This window comes from Colletotrichum costaricense (assembly GCF_030867565.1).
Source record: "Colletotrichum costaricense strain IMI 309622 chromosome Unknown Scaffold_4.1, whole genome shotgun sequence".
In the NCBI taxonomy this organism is placed as follows: domain Eukaryota; kingdom Fungi; phylum Ascomycota; class Sordariomycetes; order Glomerellales; family Glomerellaceae; genus Colletotrichum; species Colletotrichum costaricense.
Genome location: NW_026848233.1, coordinates 2,759,333 through 2,781,007, shown reverse-complemented (window position 1 = coordinate 2,781,007; position 21,675 = coordinate 2,759,333). Strand labels below are relative to the sequence as shown.

General features: G+C 53.7%; 7 protein-coding genes across 7 annotated transcripts; 3 read left to right on the top strand and 4 right to left on the bottom strand.

Moving 5' to 3' along the window:
* Positions 1-871: 871 nt before the first annotated feature.
* Positions 872-5,134, bottom strand: CCOS01_04981 (glycoprotein X; the record flags this gene model as incomplete). Its single annotated transcript, XM_060453162.1, has 3 exons — positions 872-4,166; positions 4,462-4,578; positions 4,644-5,134. The coding sequence occupies 3 exons, from the start codon at positions 5,132-5,134 to the stop codon at positions 872-874; spliced, it is 3,903 nt and encodes a 1,300-aa protein (XP_060317120.1).
* Positions 891-1,211, top strand: CCOS01_04982 (uncharacterized protein; the record flags this gene model as incomplete). The annotated part of the gene is made up of 1 exon (XM_060453163.1): positions 891-1,211. The coding sequence occupies one exon, from the start codon at positions 891-893 to the stop codon at positions 1,209-1,211; it is 321 nt and encodes a 106-aa protein (XP_060317121.1).
* Positions 5,135-6,739: 1,605 nt separating the features above from the next.
* On the bottom strand, positions 6,740-7,147 carry CCOS01_04980 (uncharacterized protein; the record flags this gene model as incomplete). The annotated part of the gene is made up of 1 exon (XM_060453161.1): positions 6,740-7,147. A coding segment is annotated over one exon (408 nt), but the record flags the coding sequence as incomplete, so codon positions are not given.
* A 2,937-nt stretch (positions 7,148-10,084) lies between these two features.
* CCOS01_04979 (kelch repeat protein) lies at positions 10,085-12,772 on the top strand (the record flags this gene model as incomplete). Its single annotated transcript, XM_060453160.1, has 5 exons — positions 10,085-10,208; positions 10,259-10,354; positions 10,403-11,073; positions 11,125-12,136; positions 12,186-12,772. 5 exons carry the CDS (start codon positions 10,085-10,087, stop codon positions 12,770-12,772), a joined length of 2,490 nt encoding a protein of 829 aa, XP_060317118.1.
* A 1,778-nt stretch (positions 12,773-14,550) lies between these two features.
* CCOS01_04978 (uncharacterized protein) lies at positions 14,551-15,309 on the bottom strand (the record flags this gene model as incomplete). Its single annotated transcript, XM_060453159.1, has 1 exon — positions 14,551-15,309. The coding sequence occupies one exon, from the start codon at positions 15,307-15,309 to the stop codon at positions 14,551-14,553; it is 759 nt and encodes a 252-aa protein (XP_060317117.1).
* Positions 15,310-16,365: 1,056 nt separating this feature from the next.
* On the bottom strand, positions 16,366-16,818 carry CCOS01_04977 (uncharacterized protein; the record flags this gene model as incomplete). Its single annotated transcript, XM_060453158.1, has 1 exon — positions 16,366-16,818. The coding sequence occupies one exon, from the start codon at positions 16,816-16,818 to the stop codon at positions 16,366-16,368; it is 453 nt and encodes a 150-aa protein (XP_060317116.1).
* Positions 16,819-17,806: 988 nt separating this feature from the next.
* CCOS01_04976 (uncharacterized protein) lies at positions 17,807-21,070 on the top strand (the record flags this gene model as incomplete). The annotated part of the gene is made up of 1 exon (XM_060453157.1): positions 17,807-21,070. The coding sequence occupies one exon, from the start codon at positions 17,807-17,809 to the stop codon at positions 21,068-21,070; it is 3,264 nt and encodes a 1,087-aa protein (XP_060317115.1).
* Between the last annotated feature and the right edge of the window lie 605 nt (positions 21,071-21,675).

The window sequence follows — 21,675 nt, the reverse complement described above, 5'->3', positions numbered from 1 at the left end:
GTTTGTGGTACTGATTCGATCGTTGAGGGCCCGGGTGCTCGAGTCTTGGGCAGCGGTCACTTGTACGTCTCGATACGTGTATATGTAGATAACATATGTTCTGCCTAAACACGAAGTCTAACTTTGGAGTACGGAAGCACGTTGTTTGAAAAGATCTGGATGACGTCGAAGGCGAGAGCAGATGCATGGGAGTTAGGCAACGAGTACTGTTAGTCACATCGTGGGGCACTACATTAGCCATGCCAAGCGAGATATGGACACGATCAACAGTTCCCAAATTGAAACACATGGCCGTTCCACCCGCGATTCACAAATAAGAGGACTTGAAAGAAGCAGCTCCGAAACGCGTGGAATAGAAAAGCACAAATTATTGCATTGGATAACTCAAGCACAATCCGGGTATTGAGGAGGCCGCCTTGCCTTATTCAGTGCCCCGGCTCATTACGTTCCCTCCCAAATCAGAATTCTAACATTTGCAAATACCACATCCATCATTTCCCAAGTCGCATCGAGACGCGCCAAGCTTCTCATCGTACCTAGGTGATGGCTCATAGCCTTCAAAGCCGCGTCGTTAAGGAGCGTAAGGGTATCATAACCACAAAAAACAAAACGTATCCCCCATTGAATATGCAAAATTGCCCAAAAAGTAATGCCCGCCAAATGATGCCAATTACTCATTAGTCTAAAAGAGTGTCGTGAATTCGTTGTAAAGAAGCCAAACCATAAATCTCTTTCTCATAAAACGCCATATATGATGTTGGTCCAAGACCTCAGGAAGGAATGTGCAGAATAGGATGATGAACTTTTGCCGCCAATTGTACAAACCCACGAAGAAAAATCTTATATAATGTTCAGAAGGATCGGATGCGAATTAGAGGAGTAGAAGAACCATGAGCGGCGCCAGTATGGCGAGGATGGTCGAGGTGGCGGGCTTGACTGCTGCGGCTGTGACGGGGCCTGTCGAAGTGGTGCTTGGAGAAGACACAGTCGAGGATGGCGCTGAGGTTTCGGATGTAGAGCCTCCAGACCCGCCAGTTGCTGTAGATGCTGATCCGGCTGAGGTGGTTGGACCGTCAGACGCGGATTCTGAGGGGATTGAAGCCGACGGACTCGAGCCAGGACCGTTTGTCGCTGTTCCGGACGGTGCTGATGATACCGAAGATAAAGTTGCCGTGGAGAGTGATGACGCGCTTGCTGGAGAACTCGACTGACTTGGAGCGCTTGACCCGCTAGCGGAACTCGAAGCAATTGAAGTACCTGAGGCACTCGAAGCGCTTGGAGAACCCGAGGAGACGCTTCCGGTCGGAGTAGGAGTTCCAGCAGAAGTCGAGCTTGTCGAAACGGCGGCAGACGTCGCTGTTGAAAAGCTGGAAGTCACGGCAGTGGATCCGGAGCTAATCGTGACCGTGGAGGTCGTGTCAGATGGCGTGGGAGAGACCGAAGGGCTAGAGCTGGATGACGATTGAGAGCTTTCTGCTGTGCTGGCAGTCGAGGATGTAGAAGACGCTGCCACGCTCGTGCTAGGAGACGGCGTGGGAGTGGGAGTAGGTGTAATCGTGGTAGACACCTCAGCAGTGGTGGTTGTGGTTGACCCCGGAATAGGGACGGCCGAAGTATCACTGGAACCGGCCCCCTGGCTTGCTGTCGTGAGTGTAGCCGTGCCGCTTGCTTGACTCTGGGGTGGCAGGATAGTTGCGGAAGACGAAGTCTGCGGTGCCTCGCCGGTGCAGTATACTAGCCACTGCTGGAATTGTGGTTCGATGTAAAGACGCAGAGTCTCCTTCCCGTCATCGGCGTTGTCTATCACGCATTGCCTGCAAGTCTCGAGGTTCATCTGGAAGGCGGAGCCCGCTAAGCAAATCTGAGGGTTTTTGCCCACGGTCTGAACCTCGATATAAACATTGTTGCAATTGTCGAAGCAGATGGCAGGAGCGATCGTAACATCTCGCTTGCCGAAGAAATCACGGCGCTCGTAGGTCTTGCCCTCCTGCTTATGCTTGTAGGCGTGTTTGCCAATCTCAGCAGAGGATGTAGGGGTAGGGGAAGACGTGATCGTGGGTTGGGCGGTCGGAGGATAGTGAGTTAGCTCCGTAGCTGAAGCCCAGTTTCCGGTCGTGATGGTCGTCTTCTTGTGTCCCTTCTTACCCTTCACCTTGGTCACAATGACTTCGTACTCAAAGATGTCAAAAGGAAGACCAAAGGCATTTGGATTCAGGTTGAAGTATCCCTCATTCACTGGATAGTAGCTTGTCTCATTCTCCTTCCAATTTGCTAGAGTGACAGGCGGTGCTGGAATACAGTTCTGCGGGGCACAGATATAATTGTCTGCTGGCGGGTCTGCCCATAGGTTGCAGCCGGCCGGCTTGGGAGGGTTGCAGACGTATCCGGGTTGACAGCCCCACGTCAGGTTGGACTTCGGGTTGTATTCGGCCGCAGAGTTTAATCCGGGAGTGTTCGTTGGGGCCGGGCAAGCCGTGATCTCTGTGACCGTTGAAGGTGGCAAGGTAACGGTGACCGGGGGCAACGTTAAGGTCGAAACGACGAAAGATGTTGGCCCTGGCACGATGCTGGTTATTGTCGAACCGTCGCGAGTGATGGTCAATGTCGACGCAGGCGCAGTCTCGACGACCGTAGTCACAATTGTTGAACCAGGCAAAGTCGTCACAGAGGGAGGCAGAGTGACTGTGTTTACTTGAGTGGTGACCAGTGTCAATGTGGTTCCGGGTAAGGTGATTGTCGTTAGCTCGCCTGCAATTGTCGAAACCACAGTCGATCCGGGAAGAGTGATGGTTGCAGGAGGAGGTGTGACGGTGATGACATCTGTGACTCCTGGCAGAGTGATTGTAGATGCTGGCAGGGTGAGAGTCGTGATTTCACCGGCAATCGTAGTGATAACCGTTTCGGGCGGCAGGGTAATCGTCTCAGCGGGACGCGTTACCGTCTCTCCGGGCCCCGTGATAGTGGCGGTCACAGGAATTGTGATGGTTGAAGCAGGCAAGGTGATTGTAACGGCCTCCCCAGAAATCGTTGTCGTAGTTGTGACTGGCGGAAGGGTGACGGTTGAAGCAGGCCGAGTGATCGTCTCACCAGGACGAGTAATCGTCTCCCCGGGTCCTGTAATAGTGGCGGTCACAGGAATGGTGATGGTTGAAGCAGGCAAGGTGATCGTGACGGCCTCCCCAGAAATCGTTGTCGTAGTCGTAACTGGCGGAAGAGTCACTGTTGAAGCAGGCTGAGTAACGGTCTGCGGAGGTGAGGTTTGCGTGACTGTTCGAGTGACTGGATAGGAAGAAACTATCGTTCTCACAGAAGTTTCCACGACAGTCGAGTAAAACGTCTCCCGAATCGTCCTGTCGTTGGTGACGGTTATGGGAATAGTCACTGGATAACTCGTCGACAGAGTGAGAGTTTCGAAGCGAGTCGTTGAGACGAAGACCGTTGTCAGAGAAGTCAAATATTCTGTCTGTTTGTTCGTGACAGTTGCGGTTCTCGTGGCCGTTGCCGTTGCTGTTTGGAATTCCGTGTAAGACGCAGTTATGGTCACTGGTGAAGTGTAAGTAACGAGACTTGTGAAAGTGGACACAGAGTAGGAAGTTTTGGTGATTGTGTGATCAGAGGTAATAGTGTATGGGATGCTTGTCGTATACACAAGAGTCGAGATGATTGTGGTCGTTGAAATCTGAGTAGCCGTCCGAGTCACAGGCTGAGTGATTGTTGCCGTTCGCTCCTTGGTCTCGAAGATCGTTGTTGGTGGCTGTTTCTGAGTCTCTGTAATAGTGTCCGTGATATAGTAGGTCTTCAATGTCGTGTAAGTCGTGGTCACGTATTGAGTTTTGCTTGAGATCACTGTCGTTGGAATGATCTCGGTCGATACAACGGTGGAGACCAAAGTCGAGACGGAAGTATGAATCCGAGTAGCAGTGACCTCTCGCGTCTGCGTGACCTGTTGCGTCTCGATGGATGGAGGGAGTTGGATTGTCTGCTTCTGCGTCTGTACGATTGTGGTGGGAACTGGGACGACTTCCGTGACCTTTGTCGTGCTCGTCTTCCAAATTGTGGTTGTGGTCGTCCGGCAAACTTGCTGAGGAGTTCGCTTCCTGCCATAGCCACCTCCATAAGTTGGGACGAGGGAGGTGGTTGGACCAGGGGCATCTACAGGATCGCAACTGAGGCGAGTTAGCTCATGTAATCCCAGGCTCTACCGCATTGTGCAATAGACGGGGGATGAAATCAATAGCGGGTTCGGAAATGCAGAATCGCAAGCCACGGACACACGATCCGTATGTCGTCTACATTCTATCTCGGCGCCCTCTCCCCGTCTCTCTTCAACAAGGCGCCTTTGTCGGATAGAGAAGGCGAACGTTGAAATCGTTGTAGAGGAGATAGAAGAGGATAAGGAGCCGGGTATGGCTTGGAGGGTTGAGAATGTTTGGGATGTACGCGGGAGCTTCCTATACTTACAGAGCCACCGTGGTAGTCACAGGGTAGGAGGAGACCTTCACAATTGTCTTGGTCTCGTAATCTGTCGTAGTGAAGGCTTGCGTGGTGTACACAGTCTCTTTGGAGACGATCGTGAGGCTAATTGAGGTCAGTCAGAATCTAGAGATATCCTTCCTAGGATTCCTTGGGAGAAGGCAGCTCACGTGGAAACAACCGGCTTCTCAACGGTCAAGGTCGAGATCTGCTTTTCCGTAACAGTCGAGACCTGCTTCTCAGTGACAGTCGAAACCTGCTTCTCGGTGACGGTCACAGTCTGTCCCCAGGGGCACTTCGAGGCCCAGTGGCTACAGTCATCGGTATCGGTGCCATAGTCTGGCGACTTCTTGTCGGCGCTGGTCGTTGTGGGAGCGGGCTGGGCTTCAACGGAAGAAGCTGGTTCTGCGACGGGCTCCTTGGTAGCTGAGGCCGAGGGCGTCGCTGCCGGTTCCGACGACTGTTGAGGTTCAGGCGATGGCGATGGCGAGGGTGAAGGCTTAAGTGAAGCCGAGGATGAGGCTTCTGGCAAAGGGGCAACCGAGTATGCGCCAGACGGCTCAGCATAGGAATCATTCTGTCTCGCAAATACTGCTCCACCGTCTTGTGCCGTGACACTGGCGGCTAAGGCACCCAAGGCCAGGAGTGATGTCCAACGCATTGCCGTGAGCTTCTGACGAACGAGAGACTATGGTATCCCAAGTGCCCAGTATCAATGCAGCATGCAAGCTGGTCGCGTTGCGACAATGGACTAACGAGTGTGGGAGAGCCGCAGGTCGAAGCTGAACACACATGAACGAGTGCCGGTTGGAGATTGGGGGCAGAACAGGCTCAAAGAAGCTGAGGATGGTACCTGGGGGCACATATGTATGTACAATGGAAAGACGGGAGGCTGAAGAGCTGAGTTGGCAAGGCAGCCTTACCTGAGCTCAGGATCAAGATGAGGAGGGCTCCCGTTAACAGCAGGATGAGGTTCCCCGCAAGCTCTAGCCAGAGAGAGCAGTCCGTACCTCGTAAGCTACGTAGCGTAGTGTCCGTTCCGCGGGACCTCCGTCCGAGATGGTGTTGACAAAGGTGGGCGATCTATAGGCTGGGCATCTCGCCAGCTCAACTCTCGAGGCAAGGAGGGAGGGTGTTGGTCAAGTAAACAGCACAATGAGGAGGCAGGGAAACAGGATGACGAAGGAACCCAGCGACATGGGGAGCTAAGCTCTAGACCCCGTCGCCTCTCGTGTGTCGATGTGCCACATACTGGAGGGGCGTGCCTCAGACGGCAGTCGGAGTGAATGGGGACGATATTATCTGCCAGGAGGCTTCGCTTGATGGCCATTGGCAAATGCAAGATCGGGACGAGGGCAATGGAGCACAGAAGGCGAGAGAGCCGATGGATGTGGACACTTGAGGAGGGGTGTGACGGCCCACCAGGACCCTGGTCCTGCCTGCAGAGATGACGGCAGGGATATTGACCGTGGTTGGCAAGCTGTTTCCTCGAAAGGCAGGCGGAGGCCATATGAACGGTCAAAGAGGTCGCTACAACAACGGCAAACAGTTCCGGCTCCAAGAAGACTGGCACCAAGCGGGTGCGAGATATGATGCTCGTAACTTGGCTGCTTGGGTACGCGTCCCGGGAGGAATTAGGCATGCAGCTCACAGAAAGACTTTCCTGTATGTGTGCCAAGTATAAGATACGCGACGCAAAATCATTGCGAGAATCTTGCGGCAGCATCACTAGATGCCACTAGCGGAAGATATGGCCTGACTGTGTAAACCCAATTCATGTAGGCATGGCGGGGAAAACAGGCGTGATTGCAGGTGAGAGAAGGGCCTGAGAAAAGACAGAAATGCCAAGACTCTGGCTCGAAGAGTGAGGTAGGGTAAAACAGATTGATCTCATAGTAAGTTGCGCACATTTTGTCGGACTTCGTCCCCATCTGCGCCTGAGCTACATGGGGTGAGTTCGGGCGGCCGTGAGGCGGCATCGGCCGGCCGTTTCTGTCGTCCATGGGTTGGGAGGGGGGCGGGTGGCATTGGCAAGGGCCAAGACCGATGCACATACAAGGGACTTTTGCTTAGATGGAGGTCCTGAGCGGTTGGCCTTTGGCCCTCTTGCGCAATATTTGACCGTCGAGCTGCACGCCAGGATCGTACCCTCGAAACTGTGTGCAAATATTGCCTCGTCGGATGGGCCCAGGTCTTGGGCATCACCAAGTGGTGGGATGAAAGGTAACGTAACGGGCAGATTTCCGTAAGTTTAAAGCCTAGCCTACTAAGTAAGCATGGCCGGGAAGCGGGAGGGTGGCAGACATGCGGGATGCGAAGCGCCTGCAACTGTCGAGGTCCGGCATGGGGGAAGAAGATTGAAGATCATCGACCCAGATATGCAGACGATATTGCTTTCGGATAACCAGCACGCCAGGTACGACGAAAATCCAGTTGGTCGAGTGACAGCCTGTGGCAAAAGATATAAACATGATCCGGAAAACCGATCAATGTGCGACTGATGAAAAGCTGGGAAGCAACTTCGGCCTGCCCCTTGCGGATGCTCGGTCGCCAGTGACAGAGCAACGATCTTGCCTTTTTGTTTCTGGGATGGTGATTGCCCGGTCGATTGCAGCGGGTGAGACCGAAAAGAAGCCCGGGTAGCACAGCAGGTGCCACTGGTGAACCTTGCAGCACGATTCAAGAGTGCCAATGGATGACGATCTTGTCTAGACTTTGTGTGTCTAGGTAGAGACGTCTGATGAGCCGTCCGATTATTGATTCGATGGCTGGTTTCACGGTACCACCTTGGAGGTGCGCCCGAATCAAGAACAAGTCATTAACATCAGATACTTCTCATCCTCGTAGAACTGTTTCCAACTCTACAGTCGTATTGCAGACGAGCAGAAAGTCGCAACTGAGAGCTAGTCAGCACGAGCAGCCTCTCGTGGTGAGATATCTCAGTGTCATTGAAGGATTGGAACTTGGTTCCGGCAGGGACCTAATCCTTGGCCGGTCTTTCATCACGGCACATCTGATTGCTACTCAAGAGGAAAAGTCTCTACTCGCCACCGCCCGCATTGTGCAATCCTTGTGTAGTCGTAAGTCATCTGAGTGGCTAGACCGAGAAATACTGAAGCCTGGTGACAAAGTGTGAGTGAGCATAAGAGGTCCGGAGGTGTCAGCACAGAAGGATGAGATGACCAGGAACAAGGGGGATGAGCGATTGAATGAGTGATTGAGTGAGTGACAATAGAGATGAGCTAAGGCGGAAGGAGATTAGCTCAGGAACAGGGGAAACGTGCTCCCGCCCTATGGGAGGAACTGCTCATGGGAGTCATCCCATTTAAGGTATAGCTTGATGACCTAATCCTGAAGAGGGAAAGAGGGGTAAAATGGACAACAGTGGGTCGCTTCCGTCCGTGCTTATCCACACCTCCAGCCTTCTCAGAATGGAAGCTGCGATTGGTCTGATTGTACATTACCTCATCAACGCTAAACCATTTTGACTTTGTTTTCACTCCACCTTCCTTCGACGCCGTTTGGCACTTTATTTCGTTTCCACCTTTCTTTCTTCACCTCCCCCTCCGTACACCAACAATGTTTCCATCCAACGGCCAAGTCGGCATCGTGTATGTCTCTAGGCTACAACTCCATTTCTGATAAGCTCCCTTGGTGAAAAGCATAGCCAGGAGCTTTCTCATACTCTACTGTCGTCGCTTTGATTTTGCGATGAGAAAACTCGTTCAATTTCGGGCCATCCGATGATGGGTCGTTGTTTGCCCTTAGAGGCTCAGACACCAACCATCCTTCTCACCGACAGTCGATATTACAAGGATCAGTCTTACTTGGTCAATCCCACAGGGCTGACACCGTCATCTTTTCTCTCTTTTCAATGAGCCGTCCCCTTCATCCGTGCCTGGTCTGGGAGGCTGGAGACTCGAACGAAGCAGCTCATCCGAACGCCCATGTCCCCGATCCTGGCCCGCTCCCGCATCCAACTGTGCTGGTCCCATCCAGACCTCGCAGGTTCAACTTGGCAATCCGTCTATTGACTGACTTGCAGATGCTCAACCCCTGCAATAACCACTGCCGCCACACCATTTCCTATGCAAGCTGATGCCGGGACCGCTGTACCCAACGTGGTGATCAGAGCCACAGACGGCACGTTACTGCGTCCAACTTGCATTTAGAATTTTTCTCCCGCTTACGCACCTACTCGTGGCTTACCTTCTCGAATCATGTCACCTCTGTCAATGTATTGTCCCGCTGGAACCGCAAGTTTATCCGGAATATCAACGAGTCACCTTGCCGCCTCGGCTTACTTACCACTACGAGTAAAGACACGGGCTTTTGCTGACAATAAGGTTCAGCAAGCTTTGCAACAACTTTGAGCAAACATCACAGGGGCAATTCGGCAGCCAGAATTCTCTCCTTTCGGCGTGTCTTTGTTGTGTCGTCCACTTTATAACACATTGTTTGGCTTGTGTTTGTTGTCCGAGTCTGGTCTTGGAAGGCTTGTGGTGCCGGACGGTGTATGCACCGTATGCCAAGAACACCGTATTGCTTGCCCACATGGTGGCCCCGTTGCTGCTGTGTTCCAAGTCGTAGCCTGATTGCAACACACCTTTAGTTTTTGTAATTGTGCAGTTCGCCTTCGCCCCGAATATTCATACGAGGTTTGGACTTCGGAGCAGCATCTTTGACAATCAGAGGTTGCGCCGGTAAGACAAGTGTCTTCTCCGATGACCTTGTTTTCCCCTGTGGTTCGTTGGCGTATATTCTGGGCTGAATGTAGCTAGAAATCACAACGACGCTCTAAGTGGGTGATGAGGCTGAGCACTCTTCTGTCAGATGCACAAGTCTCTACCGCGGACGAAGACATCCAATGCCCCTCTCTGTCCACCAATCATTTCGTCACATACCTCTCATCCTCTTATGAGTCGGTACGAGCTTCCCATCTGTGCAAGTGTTCTTCCAAAGGACCGCCGAGCCCGGTCTAGAGTGGTGTCCGATGAGTTGCATACACCCTCCATCTCAGGCATTGCTCCAGCCATGGTATTCCAGCGGCCCAGCCTTACATAGTTCTAGTGAGCACTTGGGCAAAATCCTGCAGTGGCAACCATCTTATCAGTTTTCCTGCCGACTTGTTGGTTCTGTCCGCCCTGTCCCATAGAGTTCCTTGTTGCCACCGTATCGGTTCGTCTTTTTGAGCACACGGAGTTAGCGACACTGCGGGGTTGATCGAAGTGTGTATGTGCTCTCTCAACATCCGCCTCAAACATTCGACACACTCTTCTCGAACAAAGAGGTCAACTTCGCTGTTCCAGTGGTATCCTCCCTCGACTATAGGCACGGCCAACACTGTCAGCCTCAACGCCCCTACCTCCGGATTGTGTGCCCTTCTCTTCGCCAGTCATTCCCGCCCCAAACCAGCCGGGCTTATGTTTCCCATACTCTGACACTTTCCCTCCACTGCATTCGAGAAAGGTTGCCACCGCTCCTGGTAACGCAGTGCGGTTCCCCCAAATAAGCACCACCTCCAGCCGCAATGCGCTGAGACAGCAGCGGGCGGCCTGAATTTCTTCCTAACGCGTTTCCGCATCAGCCAAATCACAGCGCTGTCGAGAGAATGGTCTGTGTGAATACCGCCTTGCTGGTGGCCGTCGCGGGCCTCGTGACTGCCCAATATGATGGGTGGGATCTTGAGAAAGGCCAAGTGAGCTCGTCCATGTGTTATTGGTACGCACCAAGAGGTTTGCAATATCGAATCGTCCCGAGTTAGCAGCATCTGACAAGACTGAAGCTGCCGTCATTCGAGATACGCTATGGCTAGATGGTGGAAGTCTGTATTGGACCCCAACATATGGGGACGGGTCGACTGGATATCCAACGACCCTAGGTGAGTTCGTTTTTGGCATCACTTGCGATCGACTTCTGACATCTTCAGATAACCCCCTGGGTCTCATGTACTCACTCAACTTCAGCAAGCCTTTCGATAAGACAACAAACATCACTAAGCTCATCGAAACTCACCCAAAGGCTCCTTCAGGTAGTGGTAATGCCAACAGCTTCGCCCCAAACACTATCGATGGTGCCCTGCTTCACAATGATGCCGAGTTCTTTTTGTACGGAGGTGTCTTTGCCAAACCAACGGACGCTTACGATCCTCCGCCCGGCGACAAGGCACTAGTATGGCGTCTCTACGAGTACGGCGCAGAAAAGGCCGCCTTCAACAATGGAAGTGATCAGAGAACCTTGGACAACGGCGTGACTCGATATGTTGCCCATGGGGGGGCTGCCAGTGCTCCCTCGGAGAATAAGGCCTGGTACGTTGGCGGCATGCGGTCGCCTCTATGGGGCGACATGTATCAGAGCACTACGAATCGTTCTCTGAACGCTGTCAACGCCTCCAATACCCTCATCACCCTCGACATGTCCACCCAAATGTTCGAGAAATTTTCCAACAAGACTTTACTGCCAAGTAGCATCAAGGCCAGGGCAAATCCTGAGGTCGTCTGGGTTCCAGTTGGCGCAGAGGGTATCCTTGTCGTGCTTGGCGGGGTGACCTATCCCGAATACGTCAATTCCAGTCATAAATCCGACGACGCTGTCAAGAGCGTGAGTCCTGCGGTTGCAGTTTCTACTCTATCCATCTAACATCCTTCATAGGCAAGTGAAAGTCCTGCTTTCATGGAAACCATTGACATTTACGACGTAGCCGGTGATAAATGGTATCAACAGAAGGTTGACGGGACAAAACCGCCTGCCCTTACTCGAGGCTGCGCTGTGCTTGCGCCCGCTCAGGATTACTCCAGTTTCAACATTTACTACTACGGCGGCTACGATGGAATCCACCCCAAAGAAGACTTTAGCGACGACGTCTGGGTTCTCTCGATTCCTTCATTCCAGTGGACAAAGGTCTACGAGGGGACAGCCCTGCACGCCCGTGCCGGTCATCAGTGCGTAATGCCTTACCCTGATCAGATGATGGTCGTCGGCGGCTATACGGCGATGGCTGGAAGCGGAGCTCCACCATGCCTTGAAGGAGGCATCATGCAGGTCTTCAATCTCTCAAGTGCAGAGTGGCTTGATGGATACAGCCCGACGAAATGGTCAAACTACACCATCCCCACCGCCGTACGAAGCAAGATTGGAGGCAATGAGAAGGGCTCGGCGACGAAGACGACCCCAGAGCCGTCCGGCTGGTCTGACCAAGGACTGGCATCCATCTTTGCGACGCCGTATGTTACCTCGAAGATTAATACATGGTACCCATACACAGAAGCCAAAGACCCTGGACGGCCAACTGTCACAGGTGGCGGAGACAACAACGGCGGCGGCGGCGGAGGAACCCCGAAATGGGTTGCCCCTGTCCTCGGCGTCGTTCTCGGCCTTGTCTTCATCACTGCCATCCTCGTCGGCTTCTGCCTGTGGCGTCGTCGCAGAATACTCAGAAGAGGCAATGGAACGGCGACACACACGGACGACAATGGATCTAGAATCATCTCCTGGATCAGAGGCCAGCCCAGCGAACCAGCCAAGGCGCCTACCGTCACTACCGAGGAAGCCTCTTCCCAAGATATGGCTGAGGTCCGGACGCCACCCCCTGCCCCGGCGGCATCGCCTGTACCCCAACAGGTGCATCACGAGATGGCCGACAATCAGATTGCAGAGCTACCAGGTAAGACGTTCTTGAAATCTCTACCTGAACAAGTACTAACTAAGAACAGACACTTCGCGGCCGCCAGAACTGCACGGTACAGGTCTCACGCCCATCGAGATCATCAACAAGCACACGCACTTTGGCACCGGTGGCACATCCAACCCTGCAACAACACATCAATCATCCTACTACGCCTCCGTATCCTCCAACGAGAACGCTTCATCGCTCTCCCGCTCCTCGGGCGTCCTCGGGTACCAGACCCGCGCCCAATCCCCCGACCCAGGTCCGCCATCGCCGCCCATCAGCAACGCTGCGCCCGCTACTTCTACCGGACGAGTCGGCTCCGACGTCTCCGGCCTCAGCGACCAGGATGCACGGCACCTGCGGCATATCAGCGAAGCGACCGTCAGCTCTGCCTCGTCGGGTGGCGAACAAGATGGCCCGGCTGCTCGGGAACAGCCACGTAGCATCCCGGAGACGGTGCCGGAGACGCCGACGCCCGGACATCCGAGTCCTCTGAGTCCACCGACTGGAGCATCGGATGGTGATGATTATATTAGTGCGAGGATGTTGCCGGTTAGTCCGGCTGGTACTGCGACTTTGAGGAGGAGTATGTTTCACGAGAGTGAGGATGATCTTGGGTCCAGGAAGTAAACTATCTCTACGGGCAAGGCTCTGTTTCCGGTTGGGCTATTTATCTTTTAACTTTGAATGACCATAATGATGCCGTCTAACTATGCCCGGCCAAAGAGACACGCTGCGGCCACTGGCTTCGCAATGAAGGTGTGAGCCGAAACCTGATCCACTGACGAGCTCTTTCCTCTTTAACCATGGCAACGGTTGGTCTCTATGTAGCTTGCCTTCGAATTCTGTAGCAATGCGGATGTGCCACGGCCCATCTTCTCCACTCTCAAGTCACATTCCAGAAAGAGTACTTTCCAGACAAGCTGTCGCGCGATCATGCAAGTAACCCAAGGTTCGTAGGTTCCCTCCAATGTAAGGTGGTCGTTCCAGGGCCGAGTGTCTTCTTCCCAGAGGCTCATTGCGGCATTTGTCTAAAACCATGAGCCCAAAAAGCCCGGAACCACATCGAGGTAAGTACAGAAGGTCAACACATCGCTCAAAAAACAACAAGAACTCCTCGACGGGGATTTCCCCGGTGACAAGCAGATATCCTCACCACTAGACTATCGGGGATGGGTGGATGTGATCATCCAGTGACAGTTGCTGGGTTGGTGACGATGGACACAACTTGCCCCATAGAGGTTTACTTAGGACCCATACTTAGACTCCACATGGAGCATCCTTCTAGTTACCATGGTTAACCTATTTTCAGTAGACTGTACTATGTCCAAAAGTCTTCTATGTACCATGGGCAATGAAAACCAATTGACGTGACATGGAGTCTTGGACGTTTGGGCTTTTGGAAGGGCATCGGACGTTCAGGGTGCGCCTATGCTTCTCTCCGATAATTAGCTAGGTCATTTGATAGAGCTAAACTTCTAAAGGTCTCACAGCAAGCGAGCTCATACCTCTGCCAAATGAGAGCAGAACAAAAAGAGTGCCCTCTAGAGAGTCTTGCCAGTTCCATTTATGTGGGGATGTTTGAATTTGTTGAGTTTCGACTCAAAGAGATCTCAAAGCTCAAGATTAGACCTCTTGGGAAGAATCTACTGTACATCTACCATTTTCGAATGATAAACCAACGTATAGAACGTATCCAAAGAAGAACTCCAGTAAGATCGAAGGTGAAATATAGCAGATTGGAGCAAACATGTCGAGCCACAGGGAGAGCGACCAGATGCCAGACGAGACCAGGTAGAAGGGGAACATCAAAATGACGAAGCAAGCAACGTAAATCCATCTCCTTAGTTCAGATCTCTTAAAGCTAGGCTCTAATTCGAAGCCTATTAGGTAGATGAGATGAACTAGGAGAGGCTGGTAAAATAAACACCATGCTCTGATATAACTACTATTATTGCCCCACACTCTCATAAGCTACTTAATGTTTATTCACCCGAGAACTCCCCAAACGACCCAAAAGAAGCAGCGATAGAAGAATTAGAAGCGATGCTAAGAGCATTAGTAGAGGTAATAGAAGAGGCAGTAGCAATGGCACTGGTAGAGTGGCGGTAGAGGCAGAATGGGAACTTGGGAAGCGTTGTGAAGTAGGATATCTTGCCGCCCGCTCTTCTACATCTCGGCCTTAGACACTTAGAGCAAGCATCCTGGTGCATGGCGATTTGTGGCGTGCCTTGCATGCTTACAGTCAGAATCAAGATCTTGTGGTTTACTGGTACAACTGGGTATCGTTCAATCTCAACTCTTTGTTTTTTGCCTTCGTTAAGTAGGTATATGGCAACAATCCCACTGGGCTCATCCGGGCTTAGTCCGCAGATTACGAGCTGAGTTCGATTCGAATGAAGATGTATTCAGAGCTCAGTTTCATCCTCTATAGAAAGCACTGGCGAATTTGCATCGAGAAAGCGCAGAGGTAGATTCCTAGTCTCTACGTCAACGCCATTCTGGTCTTTACCCTCCGACGAGACCTCATAATCACGGCTGTATACTGCCCCATCAGACTGTGTTGAATTGACATGATCGTCGAGAGCTGCCTGCTCTCTTTCGAAAGCCCCAAGCAAATCACGACTCCATATGTCACCCCACGATGGAGAACACCGGTCCACTTTTGTCGCGTCATCAGTTTTTGTCGAGCATATCGACGATTCACCGAAGAAGGCGCTATGTCTCAATACGACTAGGAGATGCTCCGACTTGTGAAGTGTGTTCAACATCCAAAGATGGACCCTGTCTCTACCCGACGTACTAGCTCCCAACTTCTTCAACAGGCGGAAAGGTTTCGATACAGGGTCAAGCATAGACCACTCAGTAGATATGTCTGGGCACGCTCGTTCAAATTCAACGATGCAGTGCTTTCCTCGGTGGCATCTGCCACGATGCTGAAATGCGCTCTTCAGATTAGAGTACCTCGTCCCGCTTTGGCACTCTGTGCAAGACTTGTATGAGTCGACTGAAGCCCTTTCTCTAGAGTCAAACGAAAGAAACCAGCTACCAAGGTGCACGGGGCGCTGTCTGCCATCTTTTTCCTCGGATGGAGAAATGTTTCGGAAAAAGAATCTTGGTTTCGGTAGCCATCTACTCCGGAATATCCTGTCAAAGCCGACAGACATTTCTTCCGCCAGGTTGGCTGCCTGGTACAGAGTTACAGCAAGCTCGAGGGAAGACCCTGGAGAATACGCAGCATTCGATAGCGTCTCCAGGTTTTGCCGCATGTCATGGAAAGTATTAAGTCCATGCGAGGTCGACCTTTGCAGCCCGACAAAGCCGGTTATCAAAGACCGCAGCTGGGTTTCGAGTATGAGGGGTGCTGTGGACGTCTCTAGTTGTTGTGGTTCACCATAAAGCGACTTTATCCTCTCGTCCTGAACCGTCGATGTTGACTGGAGGAATCTTTGCGGAAAATGCGCAATGTTGTTGGAGATTGCCTCTGGGTTGGCTGCATGGTGCTTCTCCAAGTGAGAACCGAAGCTTATGCCAAACCTATAGCATACTCCTTGATCGCACCCTGCGAAATTATGGGAATCGACGACGTGTTTCGATCGTTCGAATGACTCGGTATTTGCAAAGACTTGGTCACAAAAGGCACATCTCATTTGGTCCAAATGCTGGTCCTCCAGGGTTTCGATGAAGTAATCGTCAATGCCTATTGCTTGGGCACATGTCCACCACATTGGACTGCCAATGACGTTGGGCTGCAGATGCTCATTGCTAGAAACTGTTTCAAAGCCTGAATATCGCCGTTTTCTAGTCCCCTCGGAGGTCAAGAATAAGGACGGTCTCCGCGGGAGACTGTTCGACCCACGCCGTGGGAGGACTTGCGATACGGGTGGAGTGACGAGTTGTTGAAGAGATTCGGCCATGCTTGATACACTGTCGCTCAGTCTAGAGAGTTGACTCCGAGTTTCGTGGTGTTCCAATGTGAGTTGTTCCTTGGTAGCTTGAGAAGCGGACAAGATCATATCTCGAAGATCTTTTTGTCTTCTACTTGTTTCTTCCGTGAAAAGCTGATGGCGATCTATTCTCTGGCGTTCCATCTGTATGTGGGTATCCGTGAGCTTCCTTACATATTCATGGACTGCAGTAATTCTTTCTAATCCTGAGAGAGACATCCATCTGAAACAGGATAGCTTAGCCTCAAAATTTCATTTGCGTACGGCAGATCTAGCTCACCCATTGATAGTGCTCATGTTAAGAACAATCTGCGACCGATGGCGCGCCAACTTAGACTCCATCTCAGAAATCTCCCGGCTTCTCTTGTTTGATATTCCCTCGATTATTTTTTGGCGCTTTGAAGATGGCCCATCTCCGGGTCGGTAAGATTCGGTCCAGGTATTCAGATCTTGAACGCAATCCTCGAGACGGGAAGAGAAAGTGGCAAAGTGCTGGACCCAAAAGACTTGGCTTTCATCCAGCGCCTTTTCGTCCAACGTGTTGAGCAGAGACTTGAAGTCAATTATCGTCTGCGAGAGAAGTTGAGCTTCCAGAGTCAGCCGTTGCGCACGTGCATCTGCTTCCTTCAAGTCCTGGATAAAGGCATTGAGCTTGACAAGCCCATTGAGGACATGGCCAGCGACAGACAGCAGGCCCGCGACGCTGGCGGCTGCGGAAACTACCTCCATGTTGCAAAAGCTGGTGCTTTGTCAAAACTCAGGCATACATAGGTCTTGAAAACCGAAGGACGGCGGGGTTATGAGCGATGGGCCATGGCTGCGGTCAGCAAGATGGTCACCACTGCCACGCACCATACATGTGGCGACTGCAGCACATCTCCTGCGCTACAGTGCTGATCGTCCCAATGAGATAGCATTCGCTCCTTTCCGTGTAATATGGGTGGCTTAGTATGACCGCAGCTTGCATTGATCCTAGGCAATTGACTCAGCCCCCAGTCGTCGCCTCGCAGGTTGCCTTACGGGTTGCGGACGACTTTGGTGCCGTGTTCTCTTCTTTCACATGCTCCGCTGGTATTTCTCCTGAGCGCTGGCTATTCGAGCTCGAATATTCGAATGCTCGCCGTGACGGGTAGTACTGATCTAAGTATGCACTGCCCACGACCGGAGCATGGAAATAAGAGAAGATGTGGAGGGAATCGGCTTGGGTGCGGTTGTTCCTCAACGCAGAATCAAAGAAGTCTCTCGGGCCGAATGCATCGTTTTTTTCGACTCATTCGAACAATTGTGAAGAGAGACTATTGTGAGTTTAGGAAGAAAGATGGGTTCGAGCCTAGATTAGCACAAAGCGCTTCTCAATGATTCCCAAGCTGCCTCGGCAACAACAAGGGACTGCAAGAAAATCGCTGGCAAGGGAGACTTGCGAATGGCTCTCTTCTTTGTCCTCAACGGGAGGGGGGATGGCAGATTATGCTAAACCGCGGAAGACAGAAGACAAGAAATAAATGCAAAGACACATCCACATAAATGAAACAGAGATTGTACAATTTTCGGTAGAAGCTCTCGCAATTCGTCCGGAAACAAGTCTCTGCAAGACGTACCTCATCTCAAGTACAGACAACACTCTCTTCGGATCTTCAAGAGCTGACTTACATCAAGTGAGCCCACTTGGGATCAAAGCTGCTCAAAACTTCTCGAGAAAACTCCTTCACCAAAGAGAATGCCACCAAGGTCAAACAATGGCTCCTCAAGCCGACAGCCACCGGAGCAGCAACAACAGCAGCCACATGACCGTGATTTCGGGCCCGGATGGGACTATACCGTCCCGCGGATCCCGGCTTTGCCAAACAACGGCTTCAACGTGCCTGCCCAGGCGGGACCATCGAATGCGGTGCCTCCTCAGATGGGCCAACAGCAAGCCCAGTCACAGGTGTCGAACATGATGCCGAACCAGAACTTCAACCCGCCGCCGGCGCAGTTCATGGACCCTAACAACCACCAGAATAACAGCCATCGAAACAACAACCAACCGCTCCGCTGGGCCAATCCATACCAGCCCCGAGACCAGGCTCAGCCCCGTCCCGCGGGCCCATCCCAGCCAGCAAAGCGCGGGCGGCCCCGCAAACACCTCGACGAGGAAGACCAAGACGGAGGACAAAGAGCGTCAAAGAGACCCAGACTCCAGCAAACCCCCTGGCAACCGCCCCTCATGCGCATCACGCACTCCCCCCAGGTCGGCCAGCACAACCCCATCGACAATACGTGCGACCACTGCCGCGCCCGCCCCCACGAGAACCAGGGCTGCAACGTCGACCTCGCCAACCAGATTGAGTGCCACCGCTGCACCCGCTACCGCGCCCTCGTCGACCCGAACCACATCTGCAAAGCCCTCGGCCGGGAACACTGGCAGAAGCGCTTCGCCAATTCCCGGCCATCGTACCCGATCACCGAGACGAGCTCGAGCGTCTGCGAGCGGTGCAAGACGCACCAGGGCAGCGGGCGGATCGTGCTGTGCGATATCGACGACCGGGTCAAGATTGGGTGTACGCCGTGTAAGAATGACCAGGCGCTATGTCGGGTGTACGACGAGCAGAAGGTGAGCGGCGAGAAGCCGGACGTGGATCAGCCGGCGGAGGTGATGTGGAACCGGCCTGTGCCCGGAGACGGCACCGTGCCCGCGGGTCGGCGGCCGTGGTGGCGGCAGATGTGTCAGGGGTGTCAGCCCGGCAAGACGAAGCCGTGTTCCTGGATCCGGGACTTCCGGCTGAGGGAGTACAAGTGCACGTCGTGCGTCGAGAAGAACATACCATGCGTGGACCCCTGGACGGCGGCCACATACGATACGCCGTACACGTGGGCCCCCGGGGACGGGGACAAGATTGTCTACGACAAGGGGACCAAGCTCCGAGATGGCAGGCACCGGTGCACCAACTGCGCGACGAACCAAGCCATGTGCCGGTCCCTCACCGACGAGGAAGACTTTGCGTGCGTGCGGTGTACCTCGTGGGGCCTGGTGTGCGAGACGCCCGGGAACGGGAGCCGGCACCCGTCGCGGCAACTGCCTTGGATCGATAAGAAGAGGATCGGGTGGTCTGGATGGACGAAGTGCACTGCCAACGGCAAGGGTATGAAGTTTAGCGGATGCCGGCGGTGTCGTGAGAAGGGGTATAGCTGCGATCGGAAGCGGCCGTGTGATAGGTGCGTGAACGACAGAGCGGGGGCGGACTGCGATTCGTGGGTGATGAACAAGGAATTGGTTAGACGCAACGGAACGGATGGCGTGGAGCAGCCAGAGTATTACATGGCTCTCGGGTACGGCCCCAAGGGTATTGACGATGATCGGACGTTGTGTTTAGAGCAAAATCTCCTCGGGCCAAATAGACCGAGGTACGCGGTTATGACGGACCCTGCTGCTGCTGCGGCTGCCGTTGCAGCTGCCGCCGTCGCTGCCGGTGCCAACCCGGCTAATGCTCCGGGTCCTGGTCCCCTCAAAGTTGGAAATGCTCCCATGGCGGCGCAACAGAGCCCACGTCAGTTCGGAGGTGTCGTCGGCAACGGGCCCGGCGGCTGCGGCGTGGCCCCACTGCCGCGGCCCATGGCGGCGGCCGGACAGCAAGGTTTCGCCGCACCGCCCGACCCAATGGCGTACCACGACCCGGGCTTCCCCTACGGCAACCAAGGCCACATCCGTGACCAACACAACAACATGATGTACGGCGACAACAACGCGGCCGTCGCGGCAAATCAGACGGGCGGAGGGTTCTCCGACTGGGTAAGCGGCTACAACGCAAGCAACAACCAAGCCGGCCCAAACCAAAACGCCCAACTACCTCTGTTCGAAGGCCAGGCGCAGAACCAGGGTGATGTCCAGTACATGATGGGCAATGGGTACGATATAAACCCCGAAAACCTGGTCCAAATGGCAGAGGCACAGCCGGTCCTCATTCACCCACAGCTCGAAGTCGACCCCCAACGCGAACAATCCGATCTCGCCCGCGGAATCTGTGACTTCATGGCCCAACTAGCCCGAGACGGCCGCTTCGTGCCCATCGAGCTCCGCAACTTCCAACCCCCCGAAGTAGCCGAAACCCCCGCCGCCGCCCGCATCGGCCCTCCCGCCCTCGTCATCCTCGAACTCACAGACCAAGACGCGGCCGAAACGCCCCGCGAGCCACCAGGACCGCCAACATGGAACCCGGGCCCCTACGACCCCCAACTCCGCGCCGCTCTCGCACGATGGAAACGCCCGGCCAACGACGTCTTCCACGACATACCCGACGCCTCCCTCCTAAACGGCGCCCAACCAGACAACCAGCCCTGCGAGGAGGTCAAGCCCGGCGCACCGGGTAACATCTGCAACGCCCACGTCCCCGACGGCGCCCACTGCGAAAACCTAGAACACGCCGCCGCGCAGCCTAAACCGCACGTCGTCTGCGAGGTCTGCGACCTGACCTCCAAGAAGCACCTCTTCGAGGGCCCGCAACCCCTGACGCGCATGGAGTTCCTCAACATGCGCAACTACGCCTGCGGCGGCTGCTCCCACACGCGCCAGGCCGACGTGCGGTTCGGCGGCAGGATGCCCTACGGCCAGCTCGCGAACCCGCTGCACCCCGTGACTGGTTGCCTCTGCGCCAGGAAGCTGCTCGGCCGGCGGCTGTGCTCGCATCACCGGTACCAGCTCGCGCAGCGGCTCATGATTCAGGTGTCCATGGTGATCGAGTGGGCGATTACCAACTTTGGACCGGACATGTGTCTGTTTTGTAAGCAGGGTGGCCATCTCGCCAGGAGCATGGCGGAGTCGGAGAACGGGATAATGGATGATGTGTTGTACGTGTGCCTGAATTGTGAGGGCATCGTCTGCGTGAACGGCCCGAAGGAGCTCGTTCCGGGCGTCGAGGAGTGGATTGGCGGGTGTCATCCGGTTTCCCTCTACTCGGAGCCGTGGCTGCAGGCGCCTATGCAGGACATAGAATGGGACGCCTGATTAGGCGAATATGGCCCTGGATGTCTCATGGAAGAAAGCTGGGTACAGTGAAGGAGGAGTACTGGTTGGCGGGATCTTGCTCCGATTTGGCTTTGGATTCGGATAGAAATGCGGTTGGGTCGATACCACGGTAGCGGTGGAGCATACATGGCGCATTACAGGTGTTTCGTTTGATGTAGAGAAGAAGAAAATGTTCGGATTCTGACGTTTCCGCTCCGGGCCGTGAGATGTTGGCCGAGTGAACGTAGAGGCACACCGTTGAGACTTGAGGGATGGCTGCGATGTTTCTGAGCGACTCGCATCTGCATGTCTAAGGTGATGTAAGGTGATAGGAGCCATGGCCCATGGGGCAACAGGGCGGCTCAGGGCCTCGAGCTATGTATTCCGTGGTGGGTTGCAGTCGCGAGGGGGAACTTGTTGAGGGGTGTCATAAGCAAGTTGCATATGCTCCGGGTTGTGATTTTGTGCCCTAATGTAGTGACATGTTAGCGATGAACTAAGATATTGGGAGTTTCTTATTCCATTGGCATCGGAAATTCGGAAGATGGAACGCTTACCGACAGAGATCTGTCTTCTCTTTGTGATCCATCAATCCAAATAACCAC